Genomic DNA, 17,655 nt, shown 5'->3' with positions numbered 1-17,655 from the left:
GAGCAGCCGTGTATCAGAGCTTCCCTCGCTCTCCGACCACTGCAAGGCCGTGGCCGCCTCTCCCTGTGGGATCTGGGGCCTCAGAGACCCGCCCCGAGCAAGCCCAGAGGATTCAAGGGTTCGTAAAAAACCGAGAATCCATTTGCAGCCCGCGTGGCGTGTGACTGCGTACCTCTGGTTTTGGTGCCTCCGTAGCTCCCACTCAGTCTCACTGCGCTTCTTTCTTTTCCTCCAGTTGTAGATCTCCCACTGGGCCAACTTCCCCATGGTTCTGAGTGGCGGTTGTTTACTTCATAGTTGATAGTTTCAATGATGCTGTGAGAGAGCAGCACACACAGGTCCGCTCCCTACGCCGCCATCTTGGTTCTCTAATATTTTTTCTTGAAATATTAATATTTATTGCATGTAATATATTTAAAATCATTTTTCTTAAAATATTAATGTTTATTGCATGTAAGTGGCTAATTATTTTGTATCTATAATCTGGTAATAGATTTATTTTGTATATTGTAAAAAAAACAAGTGAAAGAATAACAAAATCAAAAGTAAAGCAACATACTACTGTACATCTGAGGAGTCTTATTCTTTAACAACAAAGTTTCCTCCATAAGTAACTACGTCGGGAATTATCATCCCATTTTACTGATGAAGAAAATGATCTTCCCAAATTCAAGTGGGAGTCAGTGTCTGGATATGGTTTTTAGTGGCAATTTTACCACCTTTCCATTGCTTTCCCCACTGTTTGGTGCTGAATATCCAACACCTCTACTTTTCCAATAGTTTAAATAGGGTGAACTCCATAAAGTTGAAAAATATCCTCATTTCAGTTCATACTATCATCTTTATTTGGAGTATTGAGGAAACATCTAAACTCCAAAGACACTGCAACCACCACATGAGAATAGAGCTCACAAAGATCGTATCTGTTCTCAATGAATTCCTGTTACTACCCAACACTGACCATATACAGTATGATAAAGTCTAAGTTACACAACCCCATAAACTGACCCAGATTTGAAGTGAAGCATCTTTTAACTCCCACTTAGGCTGTGTTTGCGGAGGGGGAGTGAAGAGGGCAGGGAGTGTTATCAAAATGGCAACAAGTTATGAATACCATGAGTTTACAGATAAATTGAAGGTGTCACCACCACAAGCAGCAGAGGGCTCTCTAACACCACACAGAAGACACATGAGCGGGACCATTATTACCTGGCTTGTTCCCTAGTTAACTCCCACATCATCCCCAGGTTATCAATGTTTACCTTGTTTGCAAAAGGATATTCTAAAGACCAATATTTAGAAAGACCAGATGAATTCTGTTGTAAGAAATTGTAGTGGAATTTTCCTATGCTGGATCAATAATACATGCTAATTAACCATGTTGCTATAAGTCTTCTTAAAAGAGCCACTGCAATTGGGAATTACATGTATTTCACCATCATAAAATAAACATTCAGTAACATATGTTAAATATCATCATTTTCCGGAGGAAGCAATAAAAAAGAGAATTACACAGACATTACTAATGTAAGTTTCCCACTATGGTAAATAAGCCAAGGAAAGAAGAGGACGCTAATACATGAAAGTATATGACAATACAATAAAACCAAAGGAATCCAAATTAACCACCAGTGCTCTTTTTTTTTTTTTTAATATATTTTATTGATTTTTTACAGAGAGGAAGGGAGAGGGACAGAGAGTCAGAAACATCGATGAGAGAGAAACACCGATCAGCTGCCTCCCGCACACTCCCCACCGGGGATGTGCCCGCAACCAAGGCACATGCCCTTGACTGGAATTGAACCTGGGACCCCTCGGTCCGCAGGCCGAGGCTCCATCCACTGAGCCAAACCCATCAGGGCAACCACCAGTGCTCTTAACTTCATCCTCCACCCTTACCCTTTGTGGATATAAATTGAGTTGCTGGAAAGTTAATCTAGCAAATCAAATTCTCCTGTGAACATTGAATGTTTTGTCATAGTCATAAGACTAAGAGTTAAGACTTTGTTAGTCTACTGAAGCCTAGCAATAAAAAAGTTAGAGATCCTTATCAACAGATCCATAATATCTAATGAAAATAATCCAACGAATATGAATCATGGAAAGAGCCTGAGGTATAAGTAAAGTCTGGAGTCTGATAAAACATGTTATTTCATTTGTGACAGAAGGTCTATCTAGTTACCTAAAGAAATTAAAAACTTTTATTTCAATTCTTAATATCATTTCTCCACTTACTTCTGTATTATTTTATTTCTTTTGGAGTGCTTTCTCTAATGGCAAAAATATCCATCTAATGCTACACAATGTATTGAGTTTTAAAATTAAGTATAAGAAATATGTGTAGCCCTAGTTGGTTTGGCTCAGCAGATATAATGTTGGCCTGTGGACTGAAGGGCCCCGGGTTCGATTCCGGTCAGGGCACATACCTGGGTTCGGGCTTGATCCCCAGTAGGGGGGTGTGCAGGAGGCAGCCAATCAATGATTCTCTCTCATCATTGATGTTTCTATCTCTCTCTTCTCCTTTCCTCTTTGAAATAAATAAAAATGTATTTTAAAAAAGAAATATGTGTACATATTATAGTATTTTAAAAATAATTGAGATAATTTCACCATCTCAGTGATCTATAATAATTAAAGTGTTATATGCTAATTAGACGGGACGTCCTTCCGGACCAAGCCAGGGCTGCAAGGGAAGCCTGTGCAGGGCAGCTGGGGGAAGGAAGACCTACTCTTGCACGAGCTTTGTGCATTGGGCCTCTAGTATATAATAAGATCCCATCTTTAATTTAAGCCATTTGAAGTGAAATGTAACAACTGAATTCTTTACAGGAGTCACATTATAAATATTCAGCTTCTGCAGTTTTTTCTAAAGATCATGAGTTTCTAAATAGTTAACTTCATCCTGGAAAGTCTGCAAATTACGTTAAGTAATAAGCAGACAGCAAAATACATTAAAGGGGGAACCAAAGTATTTTCTTTCATTCTGAGCTTCCAACCTTATCTGTTATTCTCATCTCAGTTACAGATTAGCAGTAACAAATTTATCTTCTACATACTTTCACAATATGCTAAGAAAGGCTAAAAAAAGTCACTCTTGGAATTGCAAGCTAAGTAGACATTAAGGTACAAACATGCCCTCCAATAAGACCATATGCTTATATGAGGTTAAACAAAATATAGGGCAATGTTATCCATGCAGGCACATCTCTATTATTATGCTTATCATACTGTCCACCACATGTATTGTAATTGTCTGGTAATGTGTCTGCATTCTGACCAGCATGTGACCTCTTTGAAGCAGAGCTTTTGTCCTTTTTTTTTTTTTTAAAAGAAAACATTTTTATTGATTTCAGAGAGGAAGGGAGAGGGAAAAATAGAAACATTAATGATGAGAGAAGCATTGATTGGCTGCCTCCTGCATGCCCCTACCGGGGATTGAGCCTGCAACCTGGGCATGTGCCCTTGACTGGAATGGAACCCAGGACCCTTCAGTCCACAGGCCAACGCTCTATCCACTGAGCCAAACCAGCTAGGGCAGAGCTTGTGTCTTAATTACCTTAGCATCACTGTTAGTACAGAGTAGTGTTTGGTCATACAGAAAAATGTTAAACAGCATTCTCAGGATGCTTTGTTTTAATAGGTAACATTCACCATCTAGTAGATGAAAGCACCATTATGAAAACAAAAAACAAAACAAAACACACCTCATATAAGGTAACGATACGCAGTATGCTATCTGGGGATGTTGAGTTTACTGTTAGATTGTTATATATACCTGCTGTCAATGGTTTTATACCAACTATAATGATTAACCAGAGCTTAGATCAGTGTTTCTCTGAATGTGGGGACCATTTTGATCAGATTTGCTTTTGGGAAGCTTGTTAAGATGTAGATCATTTCCCTGTCACACCCAGATTCCAATACAGTGAGTCCAGGGAAGGAGGGCAGCAGGACGAAGTTAATTTTAAAAATAAGTTACCCAGGTAATTCTCATGCGCCTTAAGTATGAGAAGCATTGGCTCATCTGCTCAATATAAATAGCGAGCATAAACCTCCTTAGCTGGTATCTAAAGCTATCCTCTCACTCGTCCATTTTCAATTCAGGTTTTCCCCCTTCAGGCTCTTAAACAGAATAGAGCTCAGCTCTCATCCCAGCAGCCAGCAGGCATTACCACAAGGCTCTGCAACCTTCAGGCCTCAGGCAGAGTGACCGTGGGCGCGGCGGCAACAATCATTACCAGAGCGTCACAGAGACCCTTAGCCAAAGATACTGAACCAGGAGCGCAGATGTTCTCTGCATCGGTGCTTAAATTCTCAAGAGATCCTTATCGAAGAGAACCGCACAAACCTGGTCCTTGCCTTCAGGAGGGTTATAATCAAAGGCAGGCAGAGGCCAGAAATGAACATTGCAGGGTAATCAATCCATTTAAACTCTCAGATTAGGCAAACAGTGAATGTGCTGGTCAGCATTTTGGAATGCAGATTCAAATTATGACTCTGACATAGGTTGATTGATAAGAACTAACAATGCAAAATAATTTTGGAGAAAATTCCATTTTAGTTTTTATCATCTTAGCTCCTTAAACAGAGTTTTAGCAGTATAAAGATCTATTTCCTTCTTAACTGTTATTATATCATCAAGTGGCTTATTACAGAATTCCGTAATAGCCAATATTCTTGTCTAGAATATGACTTGCTTAAGACCCTTAGAAACTGACGTCATTACAAGAAAAACTAATCCCCAACTTTAAAGTTGGAAACCAAATCAAGACTCCAAAAAGTGTACATTAGTTTTACTCTCTTGCAGGCTTCAAGCATGTGGGTTAGTGTGGAAAAACTTCAGATCTATCTATAAGCCACTTTATGCTTTCTTAGGTTAATTTTTTAGAGAAGGAATTTTTGGGACACCTCCATCAAGTTCCCATCACAGTGCACCTGTCATTACAGGGAAAGAGAAACAAGCGCACAGGTTTATCTCACGGTATTATGTCGGCAGGACCCATTCTGTAAATAAACACAATTTTTGTTTACCTTATTTTAATGATTAAAAGTGAACATTCTGCCATGGCCGGTTTGACTCAGTGATTGGAACGTCTGGCCCATGGACTGAAGGGTCTTGGGTTCGATCCCAATCAAGGGCACATACCTCAGTTACAAGCTCGATCCCCAGCCCTGGTCGGGCGCATGCAGAAGGCAACCAACCTATGTGTCTCCCTCACTCTCTGTCTCTATCCCTCCCTTCCATTCTCTCTGAAAATTGATAGAAAAAATGTCCTCGGGTAAGGATTAATAACAACAACAACAAAAAAACCATATGAATGTTCAGTAAAATACTGATGGCATGGTTTTTAAAATAAAATTCATTTTTGTACTGATTTTTTTCAATCTTACAAACTGGATTTACTCTTTGATTCAAAAAATCATTTTCACTAATAAAACCCTCTATAGTTTTCTTAAAGGAAGTATTTATATGGGATTGACCGCCACTGCAAGTAAAGCAGTTGAAGTTGAAATATGATAATATGATTGGCAAAAGTCGTTTTAAAAATTATAAAATGTGACCTTGGGCACCTCTGAGACTTCCATGCCTCAGTTTTCTTGTTGTGAAACTGAAGGACTAGACTCCGACATCACACAGGTGACTTCCAGCTTTAACATTCTAGGATACATTATTCACTTATTAGTTCACCAGCACTGTTCTTTCTTACAACCCCCTTGGTTTAAAGTTACATTTCTTTGCTCCACCCCAACCTCCATAATTCCTTACAATCATTAATGAACAAAACAGTCTTGTGCTCAAATGTTCTTATGTAGTACTTTTAAAAAAGATGTCATTTGTGTAATAAATCTATAATTATTCACAGGGAAATATTACCCTTAACACTTATGTTCATGTATTATATTCTACTTATTGATAGAAAATCCTTGCCTAGATCTGAACTCCAGAAGGGAGGGAGTCTAAGATGCATTTTTTAAAAAGGTCCGTAGCCTATACACATGCTTTAAAATGAGCTTGGTTTTTACCACAGCTTCACAACATTGCTAAGAAGCTAACTCAGTTTTCTTATAAACCTGCTCAATATATTCTTCAGTTCTTCTTTACATTTCATAGATATTTTCTTACATTTATTTTTATTCCAGGGAAAAAGAACCTGAACATAATAATCAAGTGAAAAAGATAATAAATTGGGCATAAGTGTCAGTAAAAGAAGCAGTACAATATTTAAATTTTTCTGGACTTAATGAAGAACATGATGTACCATGGACTCTCCACAGTTTGCAGCATGTTACTAGAAGATGTCAAGTATTGGCAAAGTTATATGGTTGGCTTCTACTCAGAAAATACAGAACAGAATGAAACAAACAAACAGGAAAGAATACTACCTTTGCAGAGGCATGATTTCACAAGCCATTCTTGTACATAGATTTGCAAGGGACCCTCACAAGTGTCTCTTCCACGCCAATATGCCAAGTGTGGTCGTCTGTCCAGTGAACGTCTTCTTACAGTGGCTGGGCTGGGCTTGGGCGGGAGGCTGCAGCTCACAGCTGAAGCAACTTGCTCTGCAGCTAGCGAGAATTCTGCTGCTCTCAGCCTCCAAACTTCTCCAAGCAATGCTATTTTATCGACTGCCTCTCCACATTTACACTGCAGTCCACTTTGACCTTTTGTTCCAAGGAAGCAGCTGAACCATCCAGCCAATCAGAGGAGCAGCTGCTGCAATGCTTAATCTGCTTCTTCTGCTGCTGCTGTTGCTCCTCCTCTTCTGCCTTCTGCCTCCTCCTCCTCCTCCTCCTCCTCCTCCTCCTCCTTCTCCTCCTCAGCCTTCTCCTCCACCTCCTTCTCCTCCCCTTCCTCCTCCTCCTCCAGCCGCTGCTCCTGCTCCTCAGTGGGCTTGCTTAATTCTGGTAACTTGAAACTTTCTCCTTAGCAGTTCCACAGACAAGCCTGTCAGTTTGGGGCAAGCAACCAGTAACTGCAGCAAGAGTCCCTTACTTCTCGGTGTTACAGAGACTGTCAACAAGGAAATCCATTTGTCAAGGACAGACATTGCCTGTGTAACAAAAGGTTTCTGTGACAGAAGGCAACAGCTATGCTCCATCCCCTTTCTTCCCTTAGGACAGTGGTTCTCAACCTGGGGGTCGAACGACCCTTTCACAGGGGTCGCCTAAGACCATCGGAAAACACATATATAATTACATATTGTTTTTGTGATTAATCACTATGCTTTAATTATGTTCAATTTGTAACAATGAAAATACATCCTGCATATCAGATATTTACATTACGATTCATAACAGCAGCAAAATTACAGTTATGAAGTAGCAACAAAAATAATTTTATGGTTGGGGGTCACCACAACATGAGGAACTGTATTAAAGGGTCGCGGCATTAGGAAGGTTGAGAACCACTGCCTTAGGAAGAAAAGCCAACAAAAAAACAAACCACTAACATGGGAAGGCATGATACTTTTCTAGAAGGAAGGCATGCTTTTAGATCCTTGCCCTGCCCACATTTATTTCCTGCTGATGTTTGTTTACACTGTGGTGGTTAGTAGTCACTGCTGACATCACCCAAGTCACGTAGCCCTCGCTCCTGGGGAAAATGTATGTCCTAAGGCTGCCCACATTCTCAAAGGATCAAAGCCTCTACTTCCATGGAAGTTATTTCAACTTATTTCCGTATTTTATCCTTATAAAGTTGAATGTGTTTATTTACATAGCCATATTCCTCTAAGAACATCAACAGGCTTTTTTGGTTATTTCCTTTCTCTCTTTATCTATCTATCTATCTATCTATCTATCTATATCTATCATTACAGGTAACACCAAATCAATTTTTCTATGAGGTTAATTATCCAGCTCTCCCTTATAGTTTCTTCTTCTCATCATGGAATAGCAAAGTGTTATATTTTTAGTAACACAACTGCTAATCCACAGATTTCAAACAATGCAAGAACAATAATAGCAACACATTTTAAGATTTCTTTCACATCATGAGAACTGCAAAGAGTTACAAGGAAGTCCAGAGCATTGCCTTTATTTTTTTATGTTTATTTTTTAAAATATATTTTATTGATTTTTTTCACAGAGAGGAAGGGAGAGGGATAGAGAGTTAGAAACATTGAGAGAGAGAAACATCGATCAGCTGCCTCTTGCACACTCCCTACTGGGGATGTGCCTGCAACCAAGGTACATGCCCTTGACTGGAATCAAACCCGGGACCCCTCAGTCCACAGGCCGACGCTCTATCCACTGAGGCACACCGGTTAGGGACTTAATTTTTTTTAAATACATATATATTTTTATTGATTTCAGAGAGGAAGGGAGAGGGAGATAGAGATAGAAACATCAATGATGAGAGAATCATGGATCAGCTGCCTCCTGCACACCCCCTACTGGGGATTGAGCCCACAACCCAGGCATGGGCCTTTGACTGGAATTGAACCCAGGACCCTTCAGTCTGCAGGCCGATGCTCTATCCACTGAGCCAAACCGGTTAGGGCCAAAGCATTGCCTTTAGAAGAATGGACAGAGAGCCAGAGACCATGATGTTCAGAAACAGTGGGGGCTTGTGGTCCAAAAAGATATCCTCCTCCCCTGTAGCTTATCCCAGATGTTTCAGACCATGCATAATTCTGAATTTAGAACACACAGTCCCATTGTAGGTGTCACTTTCCTTTGCTATACATGTTCACATCACGATATAATATCAGTAACTAAAACCAGCCTTTTAAAACAATGGAAGTTGAATTAAATCCAGGACTTATTTTAATTGAAATTGTAAAAAGAGTCCTTTTTTTTTTAAATTCTTGATTTGGAAATTCTAATTTGATTCTCCAGTAACAATAACTTAGCTCTGTATATCTGCTTAAGTTTTTTTATTTTTCAAAATGCCTTTACAACTTAACATTTTAATTAACTGCCAGAGTTAGAAAATCACTATTATATCTTCCACAACAGAGTCAAGAAGAAAACAGAAAATTTGAAAGACATAACTACTAACAAAATAGAATCAATAATTTAAAAAAACAAACAAAAAAAACCTCCCAACAAACAAAAGTCTTGGACCAGATGGTTTCATAGGTGAATTTTACCAAAAATTCAAAAGAATTAACCTATATCCTTCTCAAACTATTAGATAAAGTTGAAGAGGAGGAAAGCTTTCCAAGCTCATCTTATGAGGCCAGTATCACCCTGATTTCAAAACCAGACAAAGGCATTACAAAAAAATAATAAAAAAATAAATTATAGGGTAATATCCCTGATGAACATAGATGCAAAAATCCTCAATAAAATATTAGCAAACCAGATCCAGCAATACATTAAAAAGATCATACACCATGATCAAGTGGGATTTATTCTGGGATGCAAGGTTAATTCAATATCCACAATTCAAGTAATATGATATACCACATAAACGAAATGAAGGATAAAAATCATATGACCATATTAATAGAGGCAGAAAATCCATCTCATAAAGTCCATCATCCATTTATGATAGAAAAACCTCACAACTCCAAGCAAAGTCAGATTAGAGAGAATATATCTCAAAACAATATAGGCCATATGTGACAAACACACAGTTAGTGTCATACTCAATGGTGAAAAGCTAAAAGTGTTTTCCTTAAGATCAGGAACAAGACAAGGATGTCCACTTTCATCCTTAATTCAACATAGTTCTAGAAGTCCTAGCCACAACAATCAGACAAATAAAAGGCATACAAATTGAAAAGAAAGAAGTAAAAGTGTCATTATTTGCAGATGACATGATACTATATATTCCACCAAAGAACTATTAAAACTGATAAATATAATCAGTGAAGTAGTAGGATACAAAACTAATATTAAGAAATTAGTTGTATTTTTATACACCAATAAAGAGCTATCAGAAAGAGATACCATTTACAATTGCATAAAAAATACCTAGGAATAAATGTAACCACGAGATAAAAGATCTATGCTCAGAAAATTATAAGACACTGAAGAAAGAAATTGAAGAAGATATAAATAAATGGAAACATATACTATACTCATGGAAAGGAAGAATAAACATTGTTTAAATGTTCATACAATCCAAAGTAATGTATAGATTCAATGCAATACCTATCAAAATACCAATGGCATTTTTCACAGAACTAGAACAAATAATCCTAAAATTAATATAAACCACAAAAAAATCCCAATAGGTTGGAGGCATCATGCTACCTGACATCAAACTATACTACAATGTTATAGTAATCAAAACAGCATGGTACTGGCATAAAAACAGACACATAGATTAACAGGACAGAATAGAGAACCCATAAATAAACGACTATATGGTAAATTAATTTATGACACAGGAGGCAGGAACATACAACGGGGTAAAGACATTCTCTTCAATAAATGGTGTTGGGAAAGCTGAAAGATATATACAAAAAAATGAAACTAGACCACTTTCTTATACCATATACAATAATAAACTCAAAATGGATAAAAGACTTATATGTAAGATCAGGAACCACAAAACTCCTAGAAGCAAACATAGGCAGTAAACTCTTTGACATTGCTTTTAGTAATTCTTTTTTTTTTTTTTAATGTCTCCTCAGGCAAGGGAATCAACAGGAAAAAATAAACAAATGGGACTACATTAAACTAAAAAGGTTTTGCACAGCAAAGAAAACTATCAACAAAACAAAAAGACAACCTACTGAATGGGAGAAGATATTCATCAATCATACATCTGAAAAAGGGTTAATATTCAAAATATATAATGAACTCATACAGCTTAACACCAAAAAAACAAAACAAAAACAAAGAAACAAAAAAACACAGCAAATAAATCCAAACAATCCAATTAAAAAATGGGCGGAGGACTGGAATAGACATGTCTCCAAATAGGACATACAGATGGCCAACAGACATATGAAAAGAAGCTGCTCAATTTTCCTAATCATCACGGATATGCAAATTAAAATTACAATGAGATATCACAACGCTCATAATGGCTATCATCAATAAATTAACAATAAATGTTGGCCAGGATGTGGAGAAAAGGGAACCCTTGTGCACTGCTGGTGAGATGGCAAATGGGTGAAGCCACTATGGAAAACAGGATGTTCCTCAAAAAATTAAAAATAGAACTACCATTAGAAATTCCATTTCTTAGTATTTATCTGAAAAAATTCAAAACACTAATTCTAAAAGATACATATATCCCTATGTTCACTGTAGCATTATTTACAATGGCCAAGATATGGAAGCAACCTAAGTGTTCACTGATAGATGACTGGATAAAGAATATGTAATATATATACATAACGGAATATTACTCAACAATAAAAAGGAGTGCAATTTTACCATAAAACAACATGGATGGACCTAGAGGGTATTATGCTCAGTGAAATAAGTCAGATAGAAAAAGATAAATGTCTTGATTTCACTTCTATGTAGAATTTAAAAACAAAATAAATAAACACAACAGAAACAGACTCACTGATACAAAGAATAAACTCATGGTTGCTAGAGGGAAAGGAGTGGGTGCGCTGGGTGAAAAAAGTGAAGGGATTAAGAATTACAAATTGGCAGTTACAAAACAGTCATGGGGATGTAAAGTACAGCATTGAGAATATAATCAATATTACTGTTATACCTATATCTGGTGCCAGATGGGTACTAGACTTATAGGGAGATCACCTAGCAAGTATGTAAATGCCTAACCACTATGCTGTATTCCTGAAACTAATATAATATTGAATGTCAACTGTAATTGAAGAATTAAAAAAAACAAGCAAAGATTTAAAAAAAAGAAAATCACTATAATACCTATTCTATTGATGAGCAAATCTGGTATATATTAGCATATTAAGTCATTTGTCAAATTCATATAGAAAATTAGTGGTAGAACAGAAACTGGATTCAGACATTCTCAGGGTCTGCTATACATCTACAGGACTTTTAGAAATAGTTCAAATTCAAATAGTTTTAGAAATAGTTAAAATTCAAATGCCAGAAATAATACTTTCTCTTTTCTGATTTTTTTTTGAAAACAACTCAATACTATATGGCTAAAATATGAGTCCAACAATATAGGACCCAGCATTTTAAAAAATGTTAAGTTGAACTACAATTCACATTTAACATATACTGAGGTGAACTATCAATGAGGAGGAGCATTCCAATGTTCACACCTGATTACATATAAATTAGCTGAAAAATTAAGTCTTCTTGTTCACATTCCTTTAACATGCCATATTACCAATGAGATGTCAATGGTTATTTTTTTTTAATCACCTAATACTACAACTCAGGAATTACCTGCCTTTTCAAGTCTCTCTGGTTTATTTATAACTAGAGGCCTGGTGCATGAAATTTCTGCAGGGGGGGGTGGTGGTGGCGGGGGGGGGGGGGGCGCGCGGAGGTGGTGTCCCTCAGCCCGGCCTGCACCCTCTTGCAATCTGGGACTCCTCAGAGGATGTCTGACTGCTGGTTTAGGCTCAGTCCCTCTTGCAATCCGGGATTGCTGATTCCTAACCACTATCCTGCCTGCCTGACTGCCTCATCGCCCCTGACCACTTGCCCACCTGCCTGATCGTCCCTAACTGCTTGCCTGCCTGATCACCCCTAACTGCTTCTGCTGTGGCTTCATCTGGAAGGTCGTCCGGGTGTCTGGTCTAATTAGCATATTACACCTTTATTATTATAGACTAGAGGCCCAGTGCATGAAATTCGTGCATGGGAGGGTGTCCCTTAGCCCAGCCTGCACCCTCTCCAATCCGGGACATCCCTCTCGCATTCCGGGACTGCTGGCTCCTAACCGCTTGCCTGCCTCCCTGCCTGATTACCCCTAACTGCCTCTGCCTACCGGCCTGATTGCTCCCTAACTGCTCTCCTGCCGGCCTGATCGCTCCCTAACTGCTCCCCTGCTGGCCTGATCACCCCTAACCACCTCTGCCTCAGCCCCCACCACTGTGGCTTTGTCCGGAAGATGTCCAGTCTAATTAGCACATTACCCTTTTATTAGTATAGATAACTTCTCTCTTTTGCTCACTCTCTTTCTGTCTATTTTATGGGCATTATTTTATGATCATTTATGAATTTGTACCTGGACTTTGGCTCCTCCTTTCTGCCACGCCCACTGCCTTGATCACTTAAATACCTTTACTATTTCTAAAATCCTCACATCAGTTCCTCACAGTCAGGTAGCAAGAGCACCATTCCCTGAACTAGGCCAATTCTACCTGCTCAAGCACCGATACCCTCCCTGCATTTCCTGGGCACTAAGCCCCTTCATGTGCCTCCCTCTTACTTCTGCCTCTCCCTTTTTCCTTAGCTCCTTTGCCTTAGCACCCTTCGCAGCTCCAACTGTTTTCTACATCTGCAGAGGATAACCTATACCCAAACCAACTGGCATGCAGCTTTAAAAAAGGCACATCCTGGCTCTCCTAGGCATTTAGTTATTCCTAAAATGGGTTCACTCGCATCCACGCTCCTTCACCCTTTGTAAATCAGCCAGCTGGTTTCTCCACTACCAGGCTGCTAAACATTGCAGAAGAAAGTCACATAACCCTGGCAACTCATTATACTGAAAATGCGTGCTGTTTAACCTTGTCATGAACTCAATATTGTGTAGCAACCTTTTTAGTTATCTTTAACTGGTTTTTCACTGCATTCCACAGAAACTGTTGCAAATCTTCCCCAGTGCTACTAAACTGAACCTCTCTCTCTCAGTCACTAATCACCTCACCTTCTAAATTTACTGAAAAAGGCAAGATCATAAAATATGAGTGAGTGCCCCTGGTCTCCTTTGCTACAGTTAGGGGTTTAAATGTACCCCCTACACACACACACACACACACACACACACACACACACAATCTTGCCTCATTCTTTTTTACTTCTTTCTAGTCTTGGAGAAAAGGTCCTCACTCACAGGACTCAAACCTTTTACCTATGGCAAACATTAATAAACAGAAACCACATTTAAGTTGGAGTTGGGAGTGTCTGTAGGGACACCCTAATAGAAGTACTTTCCATCTTCATCAGGAACATTTTTTAAAATTTATTTTTATTGATTTTAGAGGGAAAGGGAGGGAGAGGGAAAGGGAGGGGGGGAATACAGGTAGGTAGAGAGAGTTGTTCTACTTGTTTATGCATTCACTAGTTGATTCTAGTAAGTGCCCTGACTGGGATTGAACCCACTACCTTGGTTGTATCAGGACAATGTTCTAATCAACTGAGCTATTAGGCCAGGGCCAAGACTTTTTAAAAAAAATCTACTCCAGCAGGAAGGAGGGTCTTCTCCGCACAACCACTCAGCCAATGAAAGAGTGTTATAATTCAGCCAATGAAAAGCCATTACACTCCAAACTCCCAGTTTCCTCCAATGGGCTCTTTGTTTACAAGAGCCCCTCTGAACTCTCTCATTCATTCCTCTAGGAAACAAGTCTCCTTTCCTTTGTTCTTGGGACTTATACTTGGTTGCAATTAGATAAAATGTCCCGAATTAAAATTCTTTGTTGTTCCCCAATAAACCCATTTTGCTGAAAAAAGCTCTGGCTGTTTGTTTAAGGTCAGCAGTATGCACTAGATCGCATCATTTTCTCCTTCCTTTGGAAGAAGGCTGATATCTACTACATCTTAAAACGTCCCTCTTCTGATAAGCACCCTCAGCCTTATAAAGTTTTCCTCAGCAGTCCTATCCTCGGGTGATGAAGCACTATTTCCCTCTCCTTCCCAGCAACAATATAGTTCTGTATAGCTGCTTGTTTTTATTTTTCAAAATGCCTTTATTTCTTAACACTTTAACTGCTTGAGTTAGAAAATCATGATTATCTATAATAATAAAAGCATAATATGCTAATTAGACTGGATGTCCTTCCAGACATCCTTCCAGACAACCTTCTGGACGAAGCCGGGGCTATGAGGGAAGCCCGGGTCCCAGGTGCAGGAGGGAAGCCGGTGCTGGCAGCCAGGGGAAGGAAGGCCTCCTCTTGCACAAATTTTGTGCATCGGGCCTCTAGTATATCATAATATCTATTCTATTGATGAGTGAATTCAGTACTAGACCTCCTGAATGCCTACCTTTGCTGTTCCTACTTCCTCATAAATTACTGACTCCTCTACCTCCTACTGACAAACTTTAGACTTCACCACTTTTCTGAAACTTTTAGGCCTTTTCTTAGACTGCCTGCTACTCTTACCTTTTTGGAAACACCCACCTTCCTTTTTCAGAAAGACTTTGACTCTCTGTGATCTTCCCTGGGAACTCCCTAACTGTCCCTGATCACTCCACTCTCCTTTTATTTCATTTGTCTTTCTTTTCTCTTACCTCTTCCCTGCCTCACCTTCTGCCGATTCAATATAGGCACTCTATTAAAGTTTAATAAATTGTGCTCTAATTAGGCTCCTGGGGATTGCATCCTGCCCCTGCCACTGGCAGTATAAACTTGGGCAGGCTGTATGAGAAGCTCTGAAATTGTTCTGGGGAATAAATGAGATCATGCATGTGAAACATGTAAAATAGTGCCCAGTATATGAGTGCTCAATAATTATTAGTATTATCACCCTAATCAACACTGTCAAAGACTCATATTATCTAATTTCCAAATTACTCCTCCTTCTGACCCTTCTTGTTAAATGATGTTATTCTCTTTATGAATCAGATTCATAGCATGAGTCACCTTTACTCCTCCCTCTCCTTTCCTTTAGCAAATCTGTGGGCTGTCCTGTCATGTGTCTTTAATCAGTCGGCCTTAGTCAGCTGCAATATAATGATAACCTTCAAATGATCTTTCTTCCTCTAGTCACCCTATCTCCAATACATTTCACTACTACAGTAAATTTACCTACTGTGATTATAATCTGGTCACTTACTTCTTTGCTTAAAAACTTCAATAGCTCCCAACTATCTCTAAAATGAACCCCAATTCTTTGTATTTGACAATTAAGACTCTCCATCAATTAACCCCTATTTATCCTCCAGTTCAGTTGCTTATATCTCCTAAGGAAACAATTCCAGACATACCTGTACATTATTATCAAATCCACTCTGAACTTTCCTACCCAAACATTTTGTTCATGCTGTTCCAACATTTCTTCCTGGCAAAATTCTATGCATAACTCAGGTTTAGGCCAGTTGGAAGCAACCTCTTTCTCCTTTTAACTTATAAAATCCTTTGCATCTCTTATGATATTTATCTATTTTTCCCAGTTTCATTATTATATGAATCTATATGTTATTGCTATTGGAATGTAAGTTTTCAAGGACAAGAACTATATCTTTTCTGCAGCCATTACAACGAACAGATACCCAATAAGTGTTGAACGACACTCATTAAGTATTGAATGAATTAACTGATAAATCAACCACTCTTTCAGAGAGCCAAGCTGGTCTTTTGATTAGACTTGAGTTTATCAAGCAATATTTCTACCCACTTTCAAACATTTCCCATTGTAAGCCTACACTTATGATAAAGTAGATGCTTCATGTAGATTCAAATAAAGGATACCAATAACCAACTAAAGAAATAAACTACTGATGTGAAATCACAGATATGTAAAATAGTAGGATTCTTTCCAAAACATTTTGAAAACTTAAGTGTTTACATCATCCAGTTTCTGCTAAGTTGCTTGTTTCCTTTTCTGCACTAGAGCAGGCTTGCAGATTTCTAATTTTCTTACATAACTTCTTCAGCAGATTCCAAGTGTTTGGTAATACGTGTGTTTGCCCTTGTGCTATCAAGAGCAACAACTCCAAAAATGCTTTGGCTACACTGGTTTTAATTTCAACATCAATTTGAGGCAACCGATGAAATCAGATCATTTCTTGGCCACATTAATTTGTTTTCATATATTGTTTTATAATCAGGTTGATGTGTTTCCTAAGACAAAACAATATATTAAAATTATTTCTTTTTTGTGAGTTTGATAAGAAGGTGCTTCTCGTGCAAGGTTTCTTCCTCATGATTTTTAACAATCTTTGTAAATACACTAAGGAGCAATGCATTCCATAAGATACAGAGTATTCATGAATGGTAATAACTAAATCTGAGGTGACATTTTCATCATCATGAAGCCAAGGTTTTTGGGGAGCATATCATTTAGAAACTCTGGTACTGTTGCACAGGCTCCTGATCAAACCTTAGTGGGCTGTAGGGCTCATCGTTGGACATCATCATCATCGTCATCCGAAACAACAAAATGTCAAAACAAAAAAAAAGGGCAAGGAATGGGAGGGGTGGTATATAGAAGGCAACTAGCATTTATTGAGAATCTATGCTGTGCTCATTGTAATAGATGTGAAAATGAAAAGTTAATTAACTTGAGCATTCAGCTAGTAAAAGGCTGACATGAAGTCAGCATCTGAAATGCCATTAAGTTGCCACCATACAAAAGCTTTTAAAGATAAATACTATTCTTACCCATTGATAACACATATACATTTTCTATTGGAAATAGAGTCCTTTCTTTTGGTCTGAGGTTTATATTAAGATGAGTGCATACTAGCATATGTTAAATAAACTCCATACAGTCTTATAATGGGCTGTCTGAACCAAAGACATATACTGGACCAGAACAAACTACTTTGCTACTCTGAGACCACATGTGTGTGTAGTGGTAGAAGACAGTTGTAGTTGCAGCAGGGAAGGGAAGTGGCTTGGATAAGGTATTAAG

The 17,655-nt window shown here is 38.4% G+C and overlaps 1 protein-coding gene across 10 annotated transcripts in view; it reads right to left on the bottom strand.

Annotated features, from left to right (window-relative positions):
* Positions 1–17,655, bottom strand: part of FAM13A (family with sequence similarity 13 member A) — a 273,179-nt gene that overhangs the window by 98,582 nt on the left and 156,942 nt on the right. For 2 of the 10 annotated variants that reach the window (XM_070392836.1, XM_070392845.1), the window contains exon 1: positions 6,385–6,627. The exons of the other annotated variants lie outside the window; for them this stretch is intronic. In XM_070392836.1, the coding sequence (XP_070248937.1) occupies positions 6,385–6,413 (29 nt within the window). In that variant the 5' untranslated portion in view covers positions 6,414–6,627. Of the gene's footprint in view, positions 1–6,384; positions 6,628–17,655 lie in introns of those variants that run through there. 10 annotated transcript variants of the gene reach the window in all.

Source organism: Myotis yumanensis, unplaced genomic scaffold (assembly GCF_028538775.1).
Source record: "Myotis yumanensis isolate MYYU_CA2020_CCGP unplaced genomic scaffold, mMyoYum1.0.hap1 SCAF_1, whole genome shotgun sequence".
NCBI classification, from domain to species: Eukaryota; Metazoa; Chordata; class Mammalia; order Chiroptera; family Vespertilionidae; genus Myotis; species Myotis yumanensis.
This window is presented reverse-complemented; position numbering and strand designations above follow the sequence as displayed.